The following is a 14,713-nucleotide window of genomic DNA, read 5'->3' as shown; positions in this document are numbered from 1 at the left end:
GAGAGAGATAAAAAGAGAGAGAAAAAAAATAGAAACAGAAACAAATAATGAATTACTTTAGAATCTATTCTTCTACTACTCAGGTACCAATCGAAACTTTTTGATAAACCGACGATCGCAATATTTTTGTTTGTAGTTCTATCGTGTATCTTTGAATGAGAACTACTAACTACACTGTTCACATAGATTTCATGCAGAACGTACAATATACTTTATTTAATTATTTCATTTCTTCAGAAGAACGTGACCTTATCTCTCTCTCTCTCTCTTTCTTTCTTTCAATACCTGAATATGTTCTTAAATTAATTGAAGTATAGGACATATTTCTATAACGAGTTTTCTAATTATCCATGAGTTTTCATTCATAAGAAAAATACTAATGATATAAACACGTTATTGTGTATCTAGCACGGCTCCTTTTCACACCAACCACCATCCAGACACCTCGTTCACGTAATTCAAAGAATCGTAATTGTCCTCTTCTCTTCTTCCATAATCTACGAAATAATTTTAGCGACACACGCAAACTTTGATTTGTTTAACGGGACTGATTAGCACGAAGCCACGAAGAAAGCGCACTTCATAATGTCCCTCCTCGATTCTAGCGCAATTCCATGATCAATTTGATCGAATAATCATTTATATGAGCTATGATTAATCTTATCGATTACATAAGTATATCGCTTTGCAACGAATAATAAATAAGCAAAAAACAATAAGAATTCGAATAATGTACGATTATTATACGAACGAAAAGATAATTAATTAAAAATAAATTAATATTGAAAAAAGAAAAGAAATAATAATAAAAAAGAAAAATCGTAAGTTCTTCTTAACACTTAGCCGACCGATCGGATAGATCTATCCATTTTGATCTGAGGAACGCTTATTTCTCTACTCTATAATAAAATGCACCAATTTTGAAGATTTCCGAATAGGTTCCTCTGCCAGCCATAAAATTATTTTCTTGAACACTTAGCCGATCGATCGGTGGTCAGCGCAGTTTGACTTTTTCGAGCGCGGTGAAAACTGCTACAGGTCCTCTGTAACACGTGCGGTCGGCTGGCTAAGTGTTAACAAATAATCATTTTGTTCCTATCACACAACAACAACAACAACAACAACAAACGAAATATATTTTATCTTAAATATCAAAAAATTTGTATAAAAATAAAAACAACTTATATATACCTTGGTTAAATTAAGTTGACACATGTGATGAACACGGGGATTATGAGAAGGAACGGGAAAGAATTTCAAATTTACTTCATCTTGTTAGAAAAAAAAAAAAAAAGAAAAAAAGAAAAAAGAAAACTTCTTCCAACTTTAGAATCATATCGATAAAACTCGATATGAAATCTTTGATTAATCTTTGTCGACCTGCGAATGATCATTTTGTTGAGAACTTTGCTTGATAATGTTCACCAGGGTATCCAATCTTGTTGGTCGAGCTATCTGCAGGACCATGTGAGCTTCTTCCAAGATCAATAGACCATTATGGGCGTCGTTCGCGGACAAATTGTGTGCGTATATGACGTGTTGTTTCCAAGCGGTGTGTGTTGGTAAAATCTAAAGGAAATACAGACAAGAATTACATGAGTATCGTCATTTGATCTTGATCATGTATTTGGGTTGTTTGAAAAGTCATTTCGTTTATCTTTTGTGAAAATGAAGACAATTGTTGCTTTGAGATTAAACCTAGGCCTTTCAAATGAACATTAACAATTAAATTTGATAAATTTAACTTCCCACCGATCTCACGTTTTGTTTGTTTATTTATAGGCTTGCATCAACAAATGTCTTTATTGTGTCAAGAAAAAAACGAAAATTACTTTCAAAACAACCCAATATATACTAAATTTAATGAATGTTTTTTTCTTTTGTTTAACACAAGGAACAATAACGACGAAACGAACCTGTGGACACCACTTGCAATTTAGGGATGGTGAAATAGTATGAACAGCTTTGATATGTCTTCTTCGAAATCCCCAACTGGTGTAGGCACGATCGCAAAAGGGACAGGGAAATGGTAGATAAACGGAACTTCCTTTGACAGTTTCCTCAGAAAAATCTGAACCACTCGAACGAGATCCTCCAGCAACTTGTTCCAATGATAAAGAATCTGTTGTAGTTTCTGTTGTCAATACTTTTTTAGAAGAAGACAATTCCAACTTGAGAATTCCTGACTCTCCTCCTCCTCCTCCTTCTAATCCTCCTCCTCCTCCTCCTCCAGGATTTTGTACATCCAATGTAGAAGATTCATCCTTTCCATCCTTCAAAGTTTTCCTATTTGGACTCCTGTTCTCCTCGGGAATTAGTTCGGATACTCGAAAGCTTGATTTTTTCTGTGCTTCTGCGATTATCGTCACTGACCGCTTCGAAGACCCTATAATTAATCGCCGTAGACGATTGAAATCATAACCCTGTAACTCGTTCCACCTCCTCCTCCTCCTCCTCCTTATCGTCCTTGATAGCATTCGTCCATAATCGAACTAGGTGTTTGTTTCATATTTGTTCGAATGAGGATACAATTGTGTAAAGGAACGGATAATATGTCTTTTGGAGAAGAAGTAAACCGCTAAAAATGTAAAATAGGTTTTATTTGCGACCAATCACGTGTGTCTTGTCTACAATAAAATTATTTTAAATTAAACGATCGGTACGTTCAATGATTCGTCCGTACTGTAACATTCATAAGTTCATATATATATATATATATTATATAAAATAGATCTCACGCTAAAAAACAAAAAAACAAATAAGAAAAAAATTTGTTGAGAAAATTCTACGAAAAAGAAAAGAAAAGACAAGAAAAAAGGAAATATGAGGAAAATATGATTAAGGCCATCGTGTAAATTAACCCTTTCGCTATGGGCGACTTCTTCGCCGTGGTATTTCCGCTGAACGTGTCGCCCCCGCGCCCAAAATGTGCACGGTGCTCGATTAAAATCGACAGTGGCCGCGTTTATTATGCTTCACAACAACCCCGATTTGATTTGACAGTGTTTATTGAAAAAAAAAAAAAAAAGCAACTCCACAAATTAAAATATTTCCAACAATTAAACATATTAACTTAATCGTTCGTCATATATGTATTATACAATGTATAATACGCGCGGCATTTTATGCATAGCGATTATAGACGCCCGTAATATGTGAGTAGAATTTTATGGAAAGCGACTATAGTCGCCCGTAATGGCGAAAGGGTTCAAATGAAATAAGAAAGGAAGAAAAAAGGGGAACGAACCAACGAACGGACCACTCGTGAATAAATGTATTTGTAATATTCTAATAGTTAGAGCGCTGTAAAAGCGCTCAACGCATTTTCTTCCGCTTCTTTATTATTTATTTATTTATTTATTTATTTATTTATTTATTACTTTTTTTCCTGTTTTTTTTTTTTCAATTTTTTTCTTTTATTCCGTTTTTTTTCTTTTTTTTTTTTTTTGTTAAATATACTACAAGCATATCTTAAATTACTAGGTTTTTCTCATCATAATATGCTATGATTTTTATTTTGACTTTTGTTTTTTTCTTTTTTTTTCTTTTTAATTTATTTATTTTACTTATACTTTTGTGTTTCCTCCGTTTTTTTTTTCTTTTTTTTTTTAAGTATACACGATAAAAGTAGCCGATGATAAATCGTTGTTGCCGTAAGCGACACGATTTTCACGCACGCGGTTTTTTTTATCCTTTAACACAACATTTTAATGCAACGCAGCACACAACACACACACACACACACAAACACACACACACATTGCTTTATTTTCTTGCTCGCTCGCTCGCTCGCTCGCTTGCACGCTCGCGCGCGTCTCGTGTCGTATATAGTAATAGTAATAGTAATAGTAATAGTAATAATAGTAATAGTATTATTAGTAATAATAGTAATAATAGTAATAGTAGTAGTGTCTCTCTCCTTATATTTATCTCTTTGTCTTTATCTCAACTACAATTTTTTTAGCCGTGTGTACGTGCGTGCATGCGTGCGTACATGCATGCCTGTTTGCCCCCTGCGTGCCCTTGCGTGAGTGCGTGCGTGCGTGCGTGCGTACATGCGTACGTGCGGATCTTTGCATCGGTGAGTTGTTTCTTTTACAAAGACCCGGTATAATAATAATAATAATAATACTCTCCTCCCGTATATTCGTGTAATTCTTATTTCGCGCGATGCCATCATCTTCTTCTTCTTCTTCGCGTGTCCATCGAACTAAACCGAGGAGCTTTGATATATCGTGCGCTGTCTACAACTTTAGTGCGTACTTAGGATTGCGTGAAACACCGTATAAATAAATAGATCAAAGAAGAAGGAATGTCGTGTAACGTTGTAACGTGGCCGCACGATAGGAAAATATACGACGACGACTTGTCTCTCGTACGCAAATCTTAGAAAGAAAATAATAATAGAAAACAAAAAAAGAACGATCGATGGTCTTCTTATCCCATCATAGAGGGGGGTTGAATAGTACACGTGAGTGTGAAACGTTTGGGGGTGGTATTTCTAAAGAAAGAGTTTCACTATCTCTCTCTCTCTCTTTCACTCTTTCATTCTCTCATTCTTTCTTTCTTTCTTTTATTCTCTTTCTCTCTCTCTCTCTCTCTCTCTCTCTCTCTCTCGCACCCCGAACGAATATATTCTAAATATGACGAATATCTATCATCGATCATACGATTCTATTGAACATTAACGCGTCTAATATTGTTTTGATACAACGACGTCAACTCAAATAAAAAATATCCCTAAAGTATCTTCCTTCTTCCTTTGAACAACAATGACCCTTTTACTTTTCGCGCGCTTTGTTTCAATCATTGATTTGAAATCGATAATAGGACAAAGCTACAAAGCGAAAATACGGTAAAGAGGAAGTTAACACAATAGGGTAATTAATAAGGATGATGGAAAAGAATAAAATGAAATGGTGACGCCGATAGATCGAAAGTGGCCTATTCCAGCCAGTGGAAACGTTTCCGTTTGACCCCTGACTTGAAACGCCCTAGTCATTGCGTATAAACGGAACGCCTTTGAAAGAGATACCTTTTCAAACCCCTATTGCTAGTGTCAATCTTTGTAACGCAATTCTTCCACACTTCCTCCCATTCGATACTGTTTGGCGAGATGCCACTAAAGTGTAGCAAAACCTCCCTTATCAGGTGTATCTTGTTGCTATCGAATTGCTGCTTTCCCATTTTACCATTGACATTGCAGAGTATCCTCTCTTCGGGAGTGAAGAGGATCTTCATTAGATCGCATGCTAGGTGATCCATTGGTCGTGATGACGCCCACGTTGAGATAATGTCCGGGCTCGGTAGTAGATCGGCGTAAGGTAGCTGCTGATACGAGTAAAGCACCGGCTTCACGTCCGAGAATCCAGTTAGGCCGGATAATCCAGATATACCGGAAATGTCTTCAGCAGGACTGTTCCCAGACCCTGCCACACACATCAGCACAGCGCACTTTAGACACGGATCTTCCCGCTAACGAGACATACGCTTACAAAAACGCGCGATGTTTACGTATGCAAACACGCACGCACGCAAGCAAGCACGCACGCACGCACGCACGCATAACACAAACAAAACAAATTACATATATAAAGCGCGCACATTCGACTTTCGTTTCACACGGTTTCTTGGACATTTGGATCGGGATTATTATGTACGAGAGATAAGATCCAGTGAATCATGATCGGTGAAACGATCGATCGCATGCGCGTATTTATCTATTTATGAAAAGCTGAATCAAATTATTTATCATTTATCATTTATATTATTTTTATTAAATAAATATTTAACGATATATTATCCAGCTTTTCACATTAACTCTTTCAAGCTCTCTTTCTTTCCCCCATGCATACATCAGCTCGTACATCTATTGATATATACACGACACTTTCTCTCTCTCTCTCTCTCTCTCATTCATACTCCCTCTTACAACACACACGCAATTCCTCTTTCTTTCTCTCACTTTCATACGCTCTCGTTCCATCTTTTTCTCAACATCCCCATGGCGCAACAAACGAAAAATTAAATGTGAATCGCCAATCGAGCGACAACTAAAGAGTTACGATCAAAGCAAACTAAAACATTCTGGCAAGCTTCAAATTCGGTACCAAAGAAAATGCCTCCGGTACCTCATAGCTGCCGATAGATGATTCGAATATTCTTAAATATTTAAATGTAATCAATAAAAAAAAAAAATTAAATAAATATAATAAATGTATATCACTTATTTTCTGAGAAATTATTGACTTTTGTTTTAATCATTTATAAAAGTTTCAATGTTTCTCTGCTCTCCGAGTTATAAATTTCCTAAAATATAAATGAAATACTATAGAAATTAATTTTGTTACATTCATTTCTCATCTTGATTATCGTAACAACAAAAATACCAATTATGAAAATGACAAAAGTTTTGAAGCGTAGAAAAATTTGTTTAAAAAAAATACCCTTTTGAACCTATACTTTCGATCTTCAAGTCTGACAGATCAAATAATTATTCCTAATTTTAATTAAAAGTCATAGTTGTTCCCAATATCTGATAAATAATCCAACGCGTAATTTATAGAGAAAACAAAAATCATTTCTAGAATAGGAATTTTGCTGCAATGGCGTTAATACGTAAGTACCAATTTATCTAACAAAAGTACAACTCGCAAAGAAAATAGATAACATTGAAATAAATGATATGCAAATATGAAATTACAAAATAATCAAATATTAACTTAACTAACCTTGTATTCCATCCATTTGTCCAGTGTCTAATCTATCCGTTGGATCTTTCTCGATGGAGGCTCTCTTTTGTAAATCTTCTGGTGTCATCTCTAATGGTTCTATCTACAATATTAACATTATTTAATAAACATTATTAAATAAACATTATCAAACATTTCTATTAAACAAACTCACTTTCATTTCTAAACGATGAAACACAGGATCCGGTAAATCAGATGAACCATGATCTGTGTCCTTCCCACTTTGTTCACTACCATTGGATTCGCTAGTATTTTCAGATTGGGATATTCTAGGTGTTAACGCTTTCTCCAATATAGAATTGTTATGTTGTTTACAAACTTTTTGTTTCTTTTTAGGTGCTTCTTCCTTGACGACAGGTATATCCTCATCAATGTTTGGTTCCAATTCTGCTAACCTTTTGAAAGAATCCTTAGGAAATATATCACCACCTGACAAGCCACGTATTTGCAATGTCTCAGCAGCTTTCAATAATGCTGGTAAATTTTCCTGTTCTATATTAACCTCTCCTTTATATATAAATATAAGTAATGCTTCAAGCTCACAAAAGCGTACATCTTGCAGTATTATGACTGGATGCTGACATGGGTTAGCCTATGAAGAAAAGAATAAATAAATAAATGAAAGGAAAAATAATCAAAGTGTATAAATGCTTGAAAACAAAATATTCATTATAATTCTACGAAACAATGAAAAGATAAATATTCCAATAATGTGTCAAAAGCATGACAAGATCTGAATGGCAGCTGTCAAACATTTGAACTAATCAAAAAGAAAGATAAATAGAATCTCATCTGACGGATGAGTAAAAGAAGAAAATTATTTGTTTGTAAAATAATATTAAGAGGAAAAACAAAAAAGAAATCAATTACCTGGAAGACTTTCTTGAAAAATGGACTACTTGCAGAAAGTATAACTTTGTGTGCCGTAAGACATTGTCCATCACTAGCAAGTGTCACGTCCACCAGGCCTTCTTCCTCCCAAAGACTCTCGAAGCTCGTTGCGATATTGTTCAAGAAGCTGTTCCACTTTAAGCATATTTGGCTTGACATGTCAAAAGAAATAAACTAAATCAAGAAGCGTATTAATTACCGCTTGAAATCGAATTTGACGCGTTAATATGAATACGTTTACACGGTGAATAAAACGGCGAACACGAGAGAGCAACGATCGTGCCAGGTACGCACAAACATTCTCCAAGTTGCTCGGGAGTATATAGTCAATATGGCTGCCGTGCAACCAGCGAAAACGCGCCAAATTCAAATCTCGTCGAAGCATTTCTCGCTCTTTCTCTCTCCTCTTTCTCTTTCTCTTTCCTTCTCTATTGCTCATTAAATACACGTACATTCTCTATCATAATTTACACCTCGTAGTGTGTATAATCAAATGAAAAAATTAAAAATAGATTTATAATCTCATCGAATTAATTAACAATTATTTTAGTAAAGATTTATTACTAAGTATCAAATACCTTTTCACGTATTGTTTTATCATTATCGATCATTTGATTATCCTCTTTATACTTATTTATCTTGAAAAATATGTATATAATTAATTATATAAATTAAATATATATATATATATATCACTGTATAAAATGAATCTAATTATTTACTCTATTTGTAACAAAGTATCGCATATTATTATTTCATCGATTAAATTATTAAAATATCACCCCCTATTGTTTCATCGTTATAGATCATTTTCGTTATTCCTTGTATTCGTTTATCGATTCATATAAATATATTTGACGTTGAGAAGTCATAAGTGATTGCGTATATACGTGCGTGCATCGTGCGTGCATACATGCGTGCATACGTGCATGCGTGCAAACCTGGTTGCCTCTCATGCTGTGTGCTTGTTAACAACTGCATACTGGTTGCTCGCGTGCGATGCATGCTTGCGTGTGTCCATGCCTATAACAAAGTTCCATAATCGTTAAGATTCCACCTTGCTTTTCGCCTTCAATTCATAGCTGTATAAAAAAAGAAAAAAGAAAAAAAAAAAATTAAGCAAAAGATGATGAAGAAAAATGTCTATAATACGTTTAATCTTTTTAAAGAAATATTTTATCCAAAGAAAGATTGAAAAATAAATCAACTTGTAGTCAAATGTATTCGTACAAATGCATCGAATTTGTTACGAGATATTAAATTGATCACTCTGTATAAAAGTTCATGTATGTTTTTTTAAAAAAAAAATAAATAATAATATTATTCGTTTGAAATTGAATACGATTGTAAAATGGATCGATTATCACGTGAACTTTGAAATATTTGTATGATTAATTTTGTTTAATGAAATGAATAAACTTACAAAATTATTTTATTTTATTTAGTTGAGAGGGTAGGTTGAAAAGTTTTGAATTACGACAAAAACATTATTTTCTTTAAAAAAAAAAAACAAAAATTGTTTTTATCTTAGATTCAAAACTTTTCAACATTGGTAAATCATATATTACAAAGGTACAATTAAACATGGATATTTTAAATACTAAAGTATATTAATTAATTTATGCTCCATGATTTTTTTTCTGCTTAAAATTATAGTAAATTAACGTCTCGAAATCATTTTTACGAATATTTATCGAACTCCATAACAACAACTAATATCAAATAATTTAATAAGCAAATTATAAATACTGTGTGAAATATATTTGAAAAGATATAATTATTTTAAATAAATAAATTTGATTTATATAAACATTTATCAATGCATTATTGAAAATATTTCATCATTATTTCGATTTAATGCGATTTCATTTGTAATTTTAATTTCGAGAAGTTTGATTTTGAATTTTAAACGATTAAATATAACTTTTGATATCGGCCTTATTATGATTTTCGCGAACTAATGTTGATAAACATTGATGAGAGAAAAAAATTACAGTGAACAGTGGGCACCGAATTTATATAATGTAACAGAAAGAGAAATAGAGTAACAGATCGTTTCCATTTGTCTTGTGAAGTTACATTACTGTGATGATGTTAGAATTAAAAAAAATATTGTAATTAAAGAGTACGTACATTTTCAATAATAATCATTTTTATTACAAATTAATTATGTAAAGTATAATAATTAATCTGATACTAATCAATTTGTGTTTAACTCGTATTAAAGATAATCATTCAGAATAACGGCAAATCAAATGATTTGAAATCGTTCAAAATTCCAAACAGACTTTTCCCAAAATGAAATTTCAAATGAAAGAATATAACAAATTTATTTTCTTATTTTTTGATCAACCCCAGCTTGATTATATTACTTGATTGTATTGTTCTTTACGTTGTATTTCACTTGTAATTAATATTTGATCATTTCGTTTATCTTCCAACGTGTATAAAGAGAAGTCAGGTCTTAGGATAAACGAAAATTCAAAATGTAGAATGTGTATTAATTAATTTAAGTATTCATTTTTCTTTTTTAGAATGAACTTAATATGTTACTGGAAAACCTATTCAAACCAGAAATAGAAAAAACATCAAACAGTCATTTCTATTTCGATCCAAATGTAATACCGACATGTTGGGCGGGGGTCAATAATCCCCTTTTTACTTTTGACAATGACTACTATATACAAATGACAACTTTCATGATATTCAAGACCGATAGTTGGATGGTTATGAATAAATATGAAAAAGCTAAAAAGGTTTGGGAGGAATACGCTGAATTAGAACAAGAAGGATTCGAAATAGAAAAGGTACAAAGATGGATGATGAAAAGGGAGGAAATTGAACGTAAGGATAGAATCAATTCATATAAAGAAGAAGCAAAGATAGTAGATACGAAAGAGACAATAATAAAATCGGAATGTTTAAATGATATTGATAAGAATAAAGATGAAACCAATGGACAATTGATAATCGAATTAACACATAATGAAAATTCCGAAGTTAATGACGAGAACACATTGAGAAATGAAGATTCATTTAAAAGTGAAGATTTAGACTCCTCCAATAATAAAACTAAAACAAATGATATCATCTCCATGGACACAAGCCAAATGGACAACGATAAATGTAACAACAGTAGTAAAGAAGAAAATTCCATAGAAAATAATCAACAGCTCGATTTGGAATTAGATAATAAACAAGGGTAATAATTATTCTATATATTACATCATACATATATGTTTCTACATAGATAGATATATGTAGAAATTATGTAGAAGGAAAGAGAAAGATTGTTAATTTCTCTTTAAAAACAATAAGTTAATATATAAACTTTACGGAATCATTGCGATCAACTTTTATAAAAATGTAAAAATAATGACTTTACTTTTTGTTTGTTTTTTTTTTTACTATGGTGTAGGAGTGAAGGACAAATTCATGGGTGACAATTGATTTCCTGGTGTGGCATCTGTCCTTGCATTTTGCTCTATAACCGGATCAGTTTCATTCATATCTTCTACCTATGACGATACAATATTATGAGGAAGTAAACATAAGTGATATTTATATAACAACATTACTGTAAAACAAGACAAAATAAAATTTGTACATACCACCATTGAAGTCTCTTCAACTTTTGCTCGTTTCTGTGCAATTGTTCTTAAGAGTCCTTTAGCTTCCTCTTTGGTTTCATCAAATTGAAGACATTTTTGTGCATAATGATTTGCTCTATCTAATTGTTCACGTTTCAAATGATACTGCGTAAGATACTTGTAAGCATGACTCAGTTCAGTTCTATCAGCATTTCTAAATTCATCCATTACAAAATCTGTATAGGCTGCTGCTGCATGATCGTGTTCACCCAACTTTTCATAAAGACTACAATAATATTGATTTTTATAATATAATTTTAATAATACTTAGATAAAATAAGAATCGTTCTTAAAATGAAAACGTACTTAGCTAACTTTATTAAAGCTACTCCTTCAATGTCCCCTACGTTGCATGCTTTAAAATAACACTTGAGTGCATCTTGAATTTTATCTTGTTTTTCGTATGCTTCACCCAATGCAAGAACCATACGACTATCGTGAGGTCTCAAAAGTTGTGCCTGTTTGTAATAGTACAACCCGTAAGAAGGCATCTTCAAAATTTCATAAGTCTGACCCAAACCATACCACGCTCTATAATCCCTTCTATTAACTTCTATATAAAATACAAAACAAATTCATTTAACAATTATTCTAATAGACAATTTAATAATTGATAACTCATATTCAGAAAAAAAAATACCTATGGCTTGACGATAACTATGAATTGCACCATTAGTATTTTTCATTTCCATAAACTCATGACCAAGTAACGTCCAAGCGGATAAATACTGTGGATTAAGTTTCAATGCTCTGTGAAAATACAACACTGCTTTCTGATGATCTGCTCTTAAACTATAATAATTGCCTATAAATAAACAATATTGTTTATAGAATATTTGTGAATTTTGAAAGAAATCAAATCAATTTATTAAATATTAAAGTAACTTACCTACTATGCAACATGTTTCCAATCGATATTTATCTATTTCCGTTGCTCTATGCGCTAAATATGCTAATTCTACTTTCATTTCTTTAACATAAAGTAAATTTGAATATGTATCCATATTGTCAAGACAATACGGATCCTCTTTAATTATATGCTTGAATGTTTTTATAGCATTGTCAACGTCTACAAATATATTTATAAGAAAATAATGTTTTCATGAATAAGAAATCAAAAAAGAACACTAATATTATTACCTCTCCTATAGTGAACAGCAATTGCAGTTTGAGCAAGTACATAGGAATTTTTTTCAAAACCCATAGACTGTAATTCACAATACATGGCTAAACCCTCGTCGATAAGTTGCAACTCCAAATACATGTGTGCCATAAAGAAATGTTTTATCCAATGATTTGGTAGACGTAAACTTTCCAATTTTTCTCTATCAGTGATTAATGCAGCTAATTCTAACCAAGTACCCCAGTGCATTGGTTGCTTGTGAGTGGATTCAATCAAAACTTCGGTTGCCTCTTTGTTAAGCTGAAGTTTTTTCAAAGTAACTCCAAATAAATATAAACAAAAGCCATCTAATTTACCAGCCAAATGATCTTTCCTTAAATCAGCACAGAGTAATTTTAACGAATCATTTTTCATAGGATCTGGTGGTATATCCGTCATGTCATCTATTTTCTTTTTCTCTCCTGACAAATAACGAGAATACAAATACAAAAATCTTGCTTTTGGTGTTGTACATTTTTCAGTAAAATAAGCTGCTCTATCGTATTCTTTTAAATCAAAATAAGTTTTAGCTAAGATATATGTGTCATCTTCTTCACTGGATTCTATCGCACTGATATCTGTAGTAACATCGTGTAAATCTATTTTCACGTCTTTTAATGAATAATTCAATTCTGCCAGCCTAGAATATAAAGAATTTAATTTTACTGATTTATTTACTTTTTTTTAAATCCAATAATCATTTGACGTACCATTTACTAGTATGTAATAAACCACGTTGAGTGCATTCATTTATAGCCGGTAACAAATCACACTTAACCTCTTTAATATTAAATTTTACAAGATCATCCATTTATAATTAATTTGCATAAAGTCATCACATGCAATAATTTACACAACAAGTTTTTTTCAAATTATATATATATATATATATATATATATATATATAAATTAACAAAAACGATTGTTATTTATCTTTTTACAATATAATCGTATAACATTTCTTTTTCCAACCAAAAATAATCCTTTAACTGTATCCTTGAATGTCAACAACACGGAACTTAGATAACACGAAAGCGAACCAGTGATCCCAGAGACTTTAGTTCGTCTGATCGACACAGGGGCGTAAAATTATCGTACACTCAGCGAGATCCCTATGTGACAGTGACAGTAGCGAGATCCCTATGTGACAGTGACAGTAGCGAGATCCCTATGTGACAGTGACAGTAGCGAGATCCCTATGTGACAGTGACAGTAGCGAGATTCCTATTTGACAGTGACAGTAGCAAGATTCCTATTTGACAGCACAGAGTAATCGGAAAACCTGGAAAATCATTACAGCGACAAATACACATGACATGATACCAACAAAATTTCTGAAAACGATAAACGTAAAAATTTTATTCAAATAGTAAAACAACGATAAATAATACAAGATAAGAACGAATTGCAATACATTGAAGATAAATAAACGTAGAAAGATAGAAGGATTTTTTAAAGATAAAATTCTGAAAAAAAAAATTAAAATTTTTTACCTTCAATTTGATTAACCTCATTTGCATCATTGCACTTTTTTTATATTAGTAATTAATAACTATCAATTAAGATTATATTACCTGTGATACAGTGAATAAAGACGTATTTCTATGATTTAATTTAACATTCTTATTACGATCCTTGACTCGTCCAATTGTACACCCGTGAACAATACTTTTTTATAAATCTACAAAAACATTAATACAATTGCTAATGATGCAGTATTGTCAACAATTGTCAATATGACAAATATGACGCTATAAACATGACAGTAATGAACATTACGAAACCTAGCGATTTATTTCCGAAAATGATGTTTCCTCTTCCTTCCAATCGCGCTTCTTAATTATTTCCCTATGTTGATCGTCCTTCTAGTGTTTAGGCTCCGTGGATTCGTGGTTTCGCCTTATTATCGTATGAAATTGAAAAGTATTCGTAATTAGTACAATAGATAAATCATTGATTATAAAATTGTACGATTGATATAATTGAATTATGTTTTATAATACATTAAATTATTATTATTATTATTATTATTATTATTATTATTAACTAGCATTAGGATCTCGAAAATTCATTGCTGCAAATACCCAATCCCGTCACTGTTCCCGTCCCTAAGCGCGATCTTTCCAATCGCATTCTTCGTATCCTATTTCTTTCAGGTCTCTTCTAATATTATCTTCCCATCTACGTCTTGGTCTACCTAGTGGTGTCATTTCCCTTCTGATTTGATATACCGACCAATATTTTGTGCGCCGTTCGAT

General features: G+C 32.2%; 3 protein-coding genes across 5 annotated transcripts; 1 reads left to right on the top strand and 2 right to left on the bottom strand.

Moving 5' to 3' along the window:
- Positions 1-1,281: 1,281 nt before the first annotated feature.
- LOC107067417 (uncharacterized) lies at positions 1,282-8,034 on the bottom strand. Of its 2 annotated transcripts, XM_015322919.2 has the most exons (5): positions 7,623-8,034; positions 6,907-7,344; positions 6,732-6,834; positions 1,917-2,386; positions 1,282-1,569 (listed from the first exon to the last, which is right to left on the bottom strand). In XM_015322919.2, exons 1-5 carry the CDS (start codon positions 7,800-7,802, stop codon positions 1,366-1,368), a joined length of 1,395 nt encoding a protein of 464 aa, XP_015178405.2. In that variant the 5' UTR covers positions 7,803-8,034; the 3' UTR covers positions 1,282-1,365. The 2 variants fall into 2 exon arrangements, with proteins under 2 accessions (XP_015178405.2, XP_015178406.1); XM_015322920.2 differs by lacking the exons at positions 1,282-1,569; positions 1,917-2,386 and adding an exon at positions 3,006-5,429.
- Positions 8,035-8,173: 139 nt separating this feature from the next.
- On the bottom strand, positions 8,174-14,640 carry Cdc23 (cell division cycle protein 23). Of its 2 annotated transcripts, XM_089177352.1 has the most exons (11): positions 14,503-14,640; positions 14,240-14,354; positions 14,030-14,136; positions 13,166-13,737; positions 12,434-13,095; positions 12,183-12,362; positions 11,934-12,098; positions 11,600-11,846; positions 11,255-11,519; positions 11,029-11,161; positions 8,174-8,666 (listed from the first exon to the last, which is right to left on the bottom strand). In XM_089177352.1, the coding sequence occupies exons 4-10, from the start codon at positions 13,264-13,266 to the stop codon at positions 11,051-11,053; spliced, it is 1,731 nt and encodes a 576-aa protein (XP_089033478.1). In that variant the 5' UTR covers positions 13,267-13,737; positions 14,030-14,136; positions 14,240-14,354; positions 14,503-14,640; the 3' UTR covers positions 8,174-8,666; positions 11,029-11,050. The 2 variants fall into 2 exon arrangements, with proteins under 2 accessions (XP_089033478.1, XP_015178403.1); XM_015322917.2 differs by lacking the exon at positions 8,174-8,666 and having other exon boundaries at positions 10,847-11,161.
- Positions 8,673-11,200, top strand: LOC149030878 (uncharacterized). The gene is made up of 3 exons (XM_089177373.1): positions 8,673-9,768; positions 10,178-10,845; positions 11,062-11,200. The coding sequence occupies exons 2-3, from the start codon at positions 10,190-10,192 to the stop codon at positions 11,084-11,086; spliced, it is 681 nt and encodes a 226-aa protein (XP_089033499.1). The 5' UTR covers positions 8,673-9,768; positions 10,178-10,189; the 3' UTR covers positions 11,087-11,200.
- Positions 14,641-14,713: the final 73 nt, after the last annotated feature.

This window comes from Polistes dominula, unplaced genomic scaffold, assembly GCF_049000335.1.
Source record: "Polistes dominula isolate Pdom_NZ unplaced genomic scaffold, Pdom_raw_medaka contig_20, whole genome shotgun sequence".
NCBI classification, from domain to species: domain Eukaryota; kingdom Metazoa; phylum Arthropoda; class Insecta; order Hymenoptera; family Vespidae; genus Polistes; species Polistes dominula.
Note: the sequence above shows the minus strand (reverse complement) of the source record. Positions and strands in the feature narration are given on the sequence as shown.

What these genes read in the sequence shown, in the direction of transcription:
- LOC107067417 (XM_015322919.2), bottom strand. Translation starts at nt 7,802, where the DNA reads ATGTCAAGCCAAATATGCTTAAAGTGGAACAGCTTCTTGAACAATATC. An exon ending in ACAAATGGATGGAATACAAG is followed by an intron (nt 2,387 to 6,731) that starts GTTAGTTAAGTT and finishes GATTAATTATAG; the next exon opens with GGTCTTCGAAGCGGTCAGTG. An exon ending in ATTGCAAGTGGTGTCCACAG is followed by an intron (nt 1,570 to 1,916) that starts GTTCGTTTCGTC and finishes TATTTCCTTTAG; the next exon opens with ATTTTACCAACACACACCGC.
- LOC149030878 (XM_089177373.1), top strand. Translation starts at nt 10,190, where the DNA reads ATGTTACTGGAAAACCTATTCAAACCAGAAATAGAAAAAACATCAAAC. An exon ending in GAATTAGATAATAAACAAGG is followed by an intron (nt 10,846 to 11,061) that starts GTAATAATTATT and finishes ACTATGGTGTAG; the next exon opens with GAGTGAAGGACAAATTCATG.
- Cdc23 (XM_089177352.1), bottom strand. Translation starts at nt 13,266, where the DNA reads ATGGATGATCTTGTAAAATTTAATATTAAAGAGGTTAAGTGTGATTTG. An exon ending in TTATTACATACTAGTAAATG is followed by an intron (nt 13,096 to 13,165) that starts GTACGTCAAATG and finishes TTTATATTCTAG; the next exon opens with GCTGGCAGAATTGAATTATT. An exon ending in TGCTGTTCACTATAGGAGAG is followed by an intron (nt 12,363 to 12,433) that starts GTAATAATATTA and finishes ATATATTTGTAG; the next exon opens with ACGTTGACAATGCTATAAAA.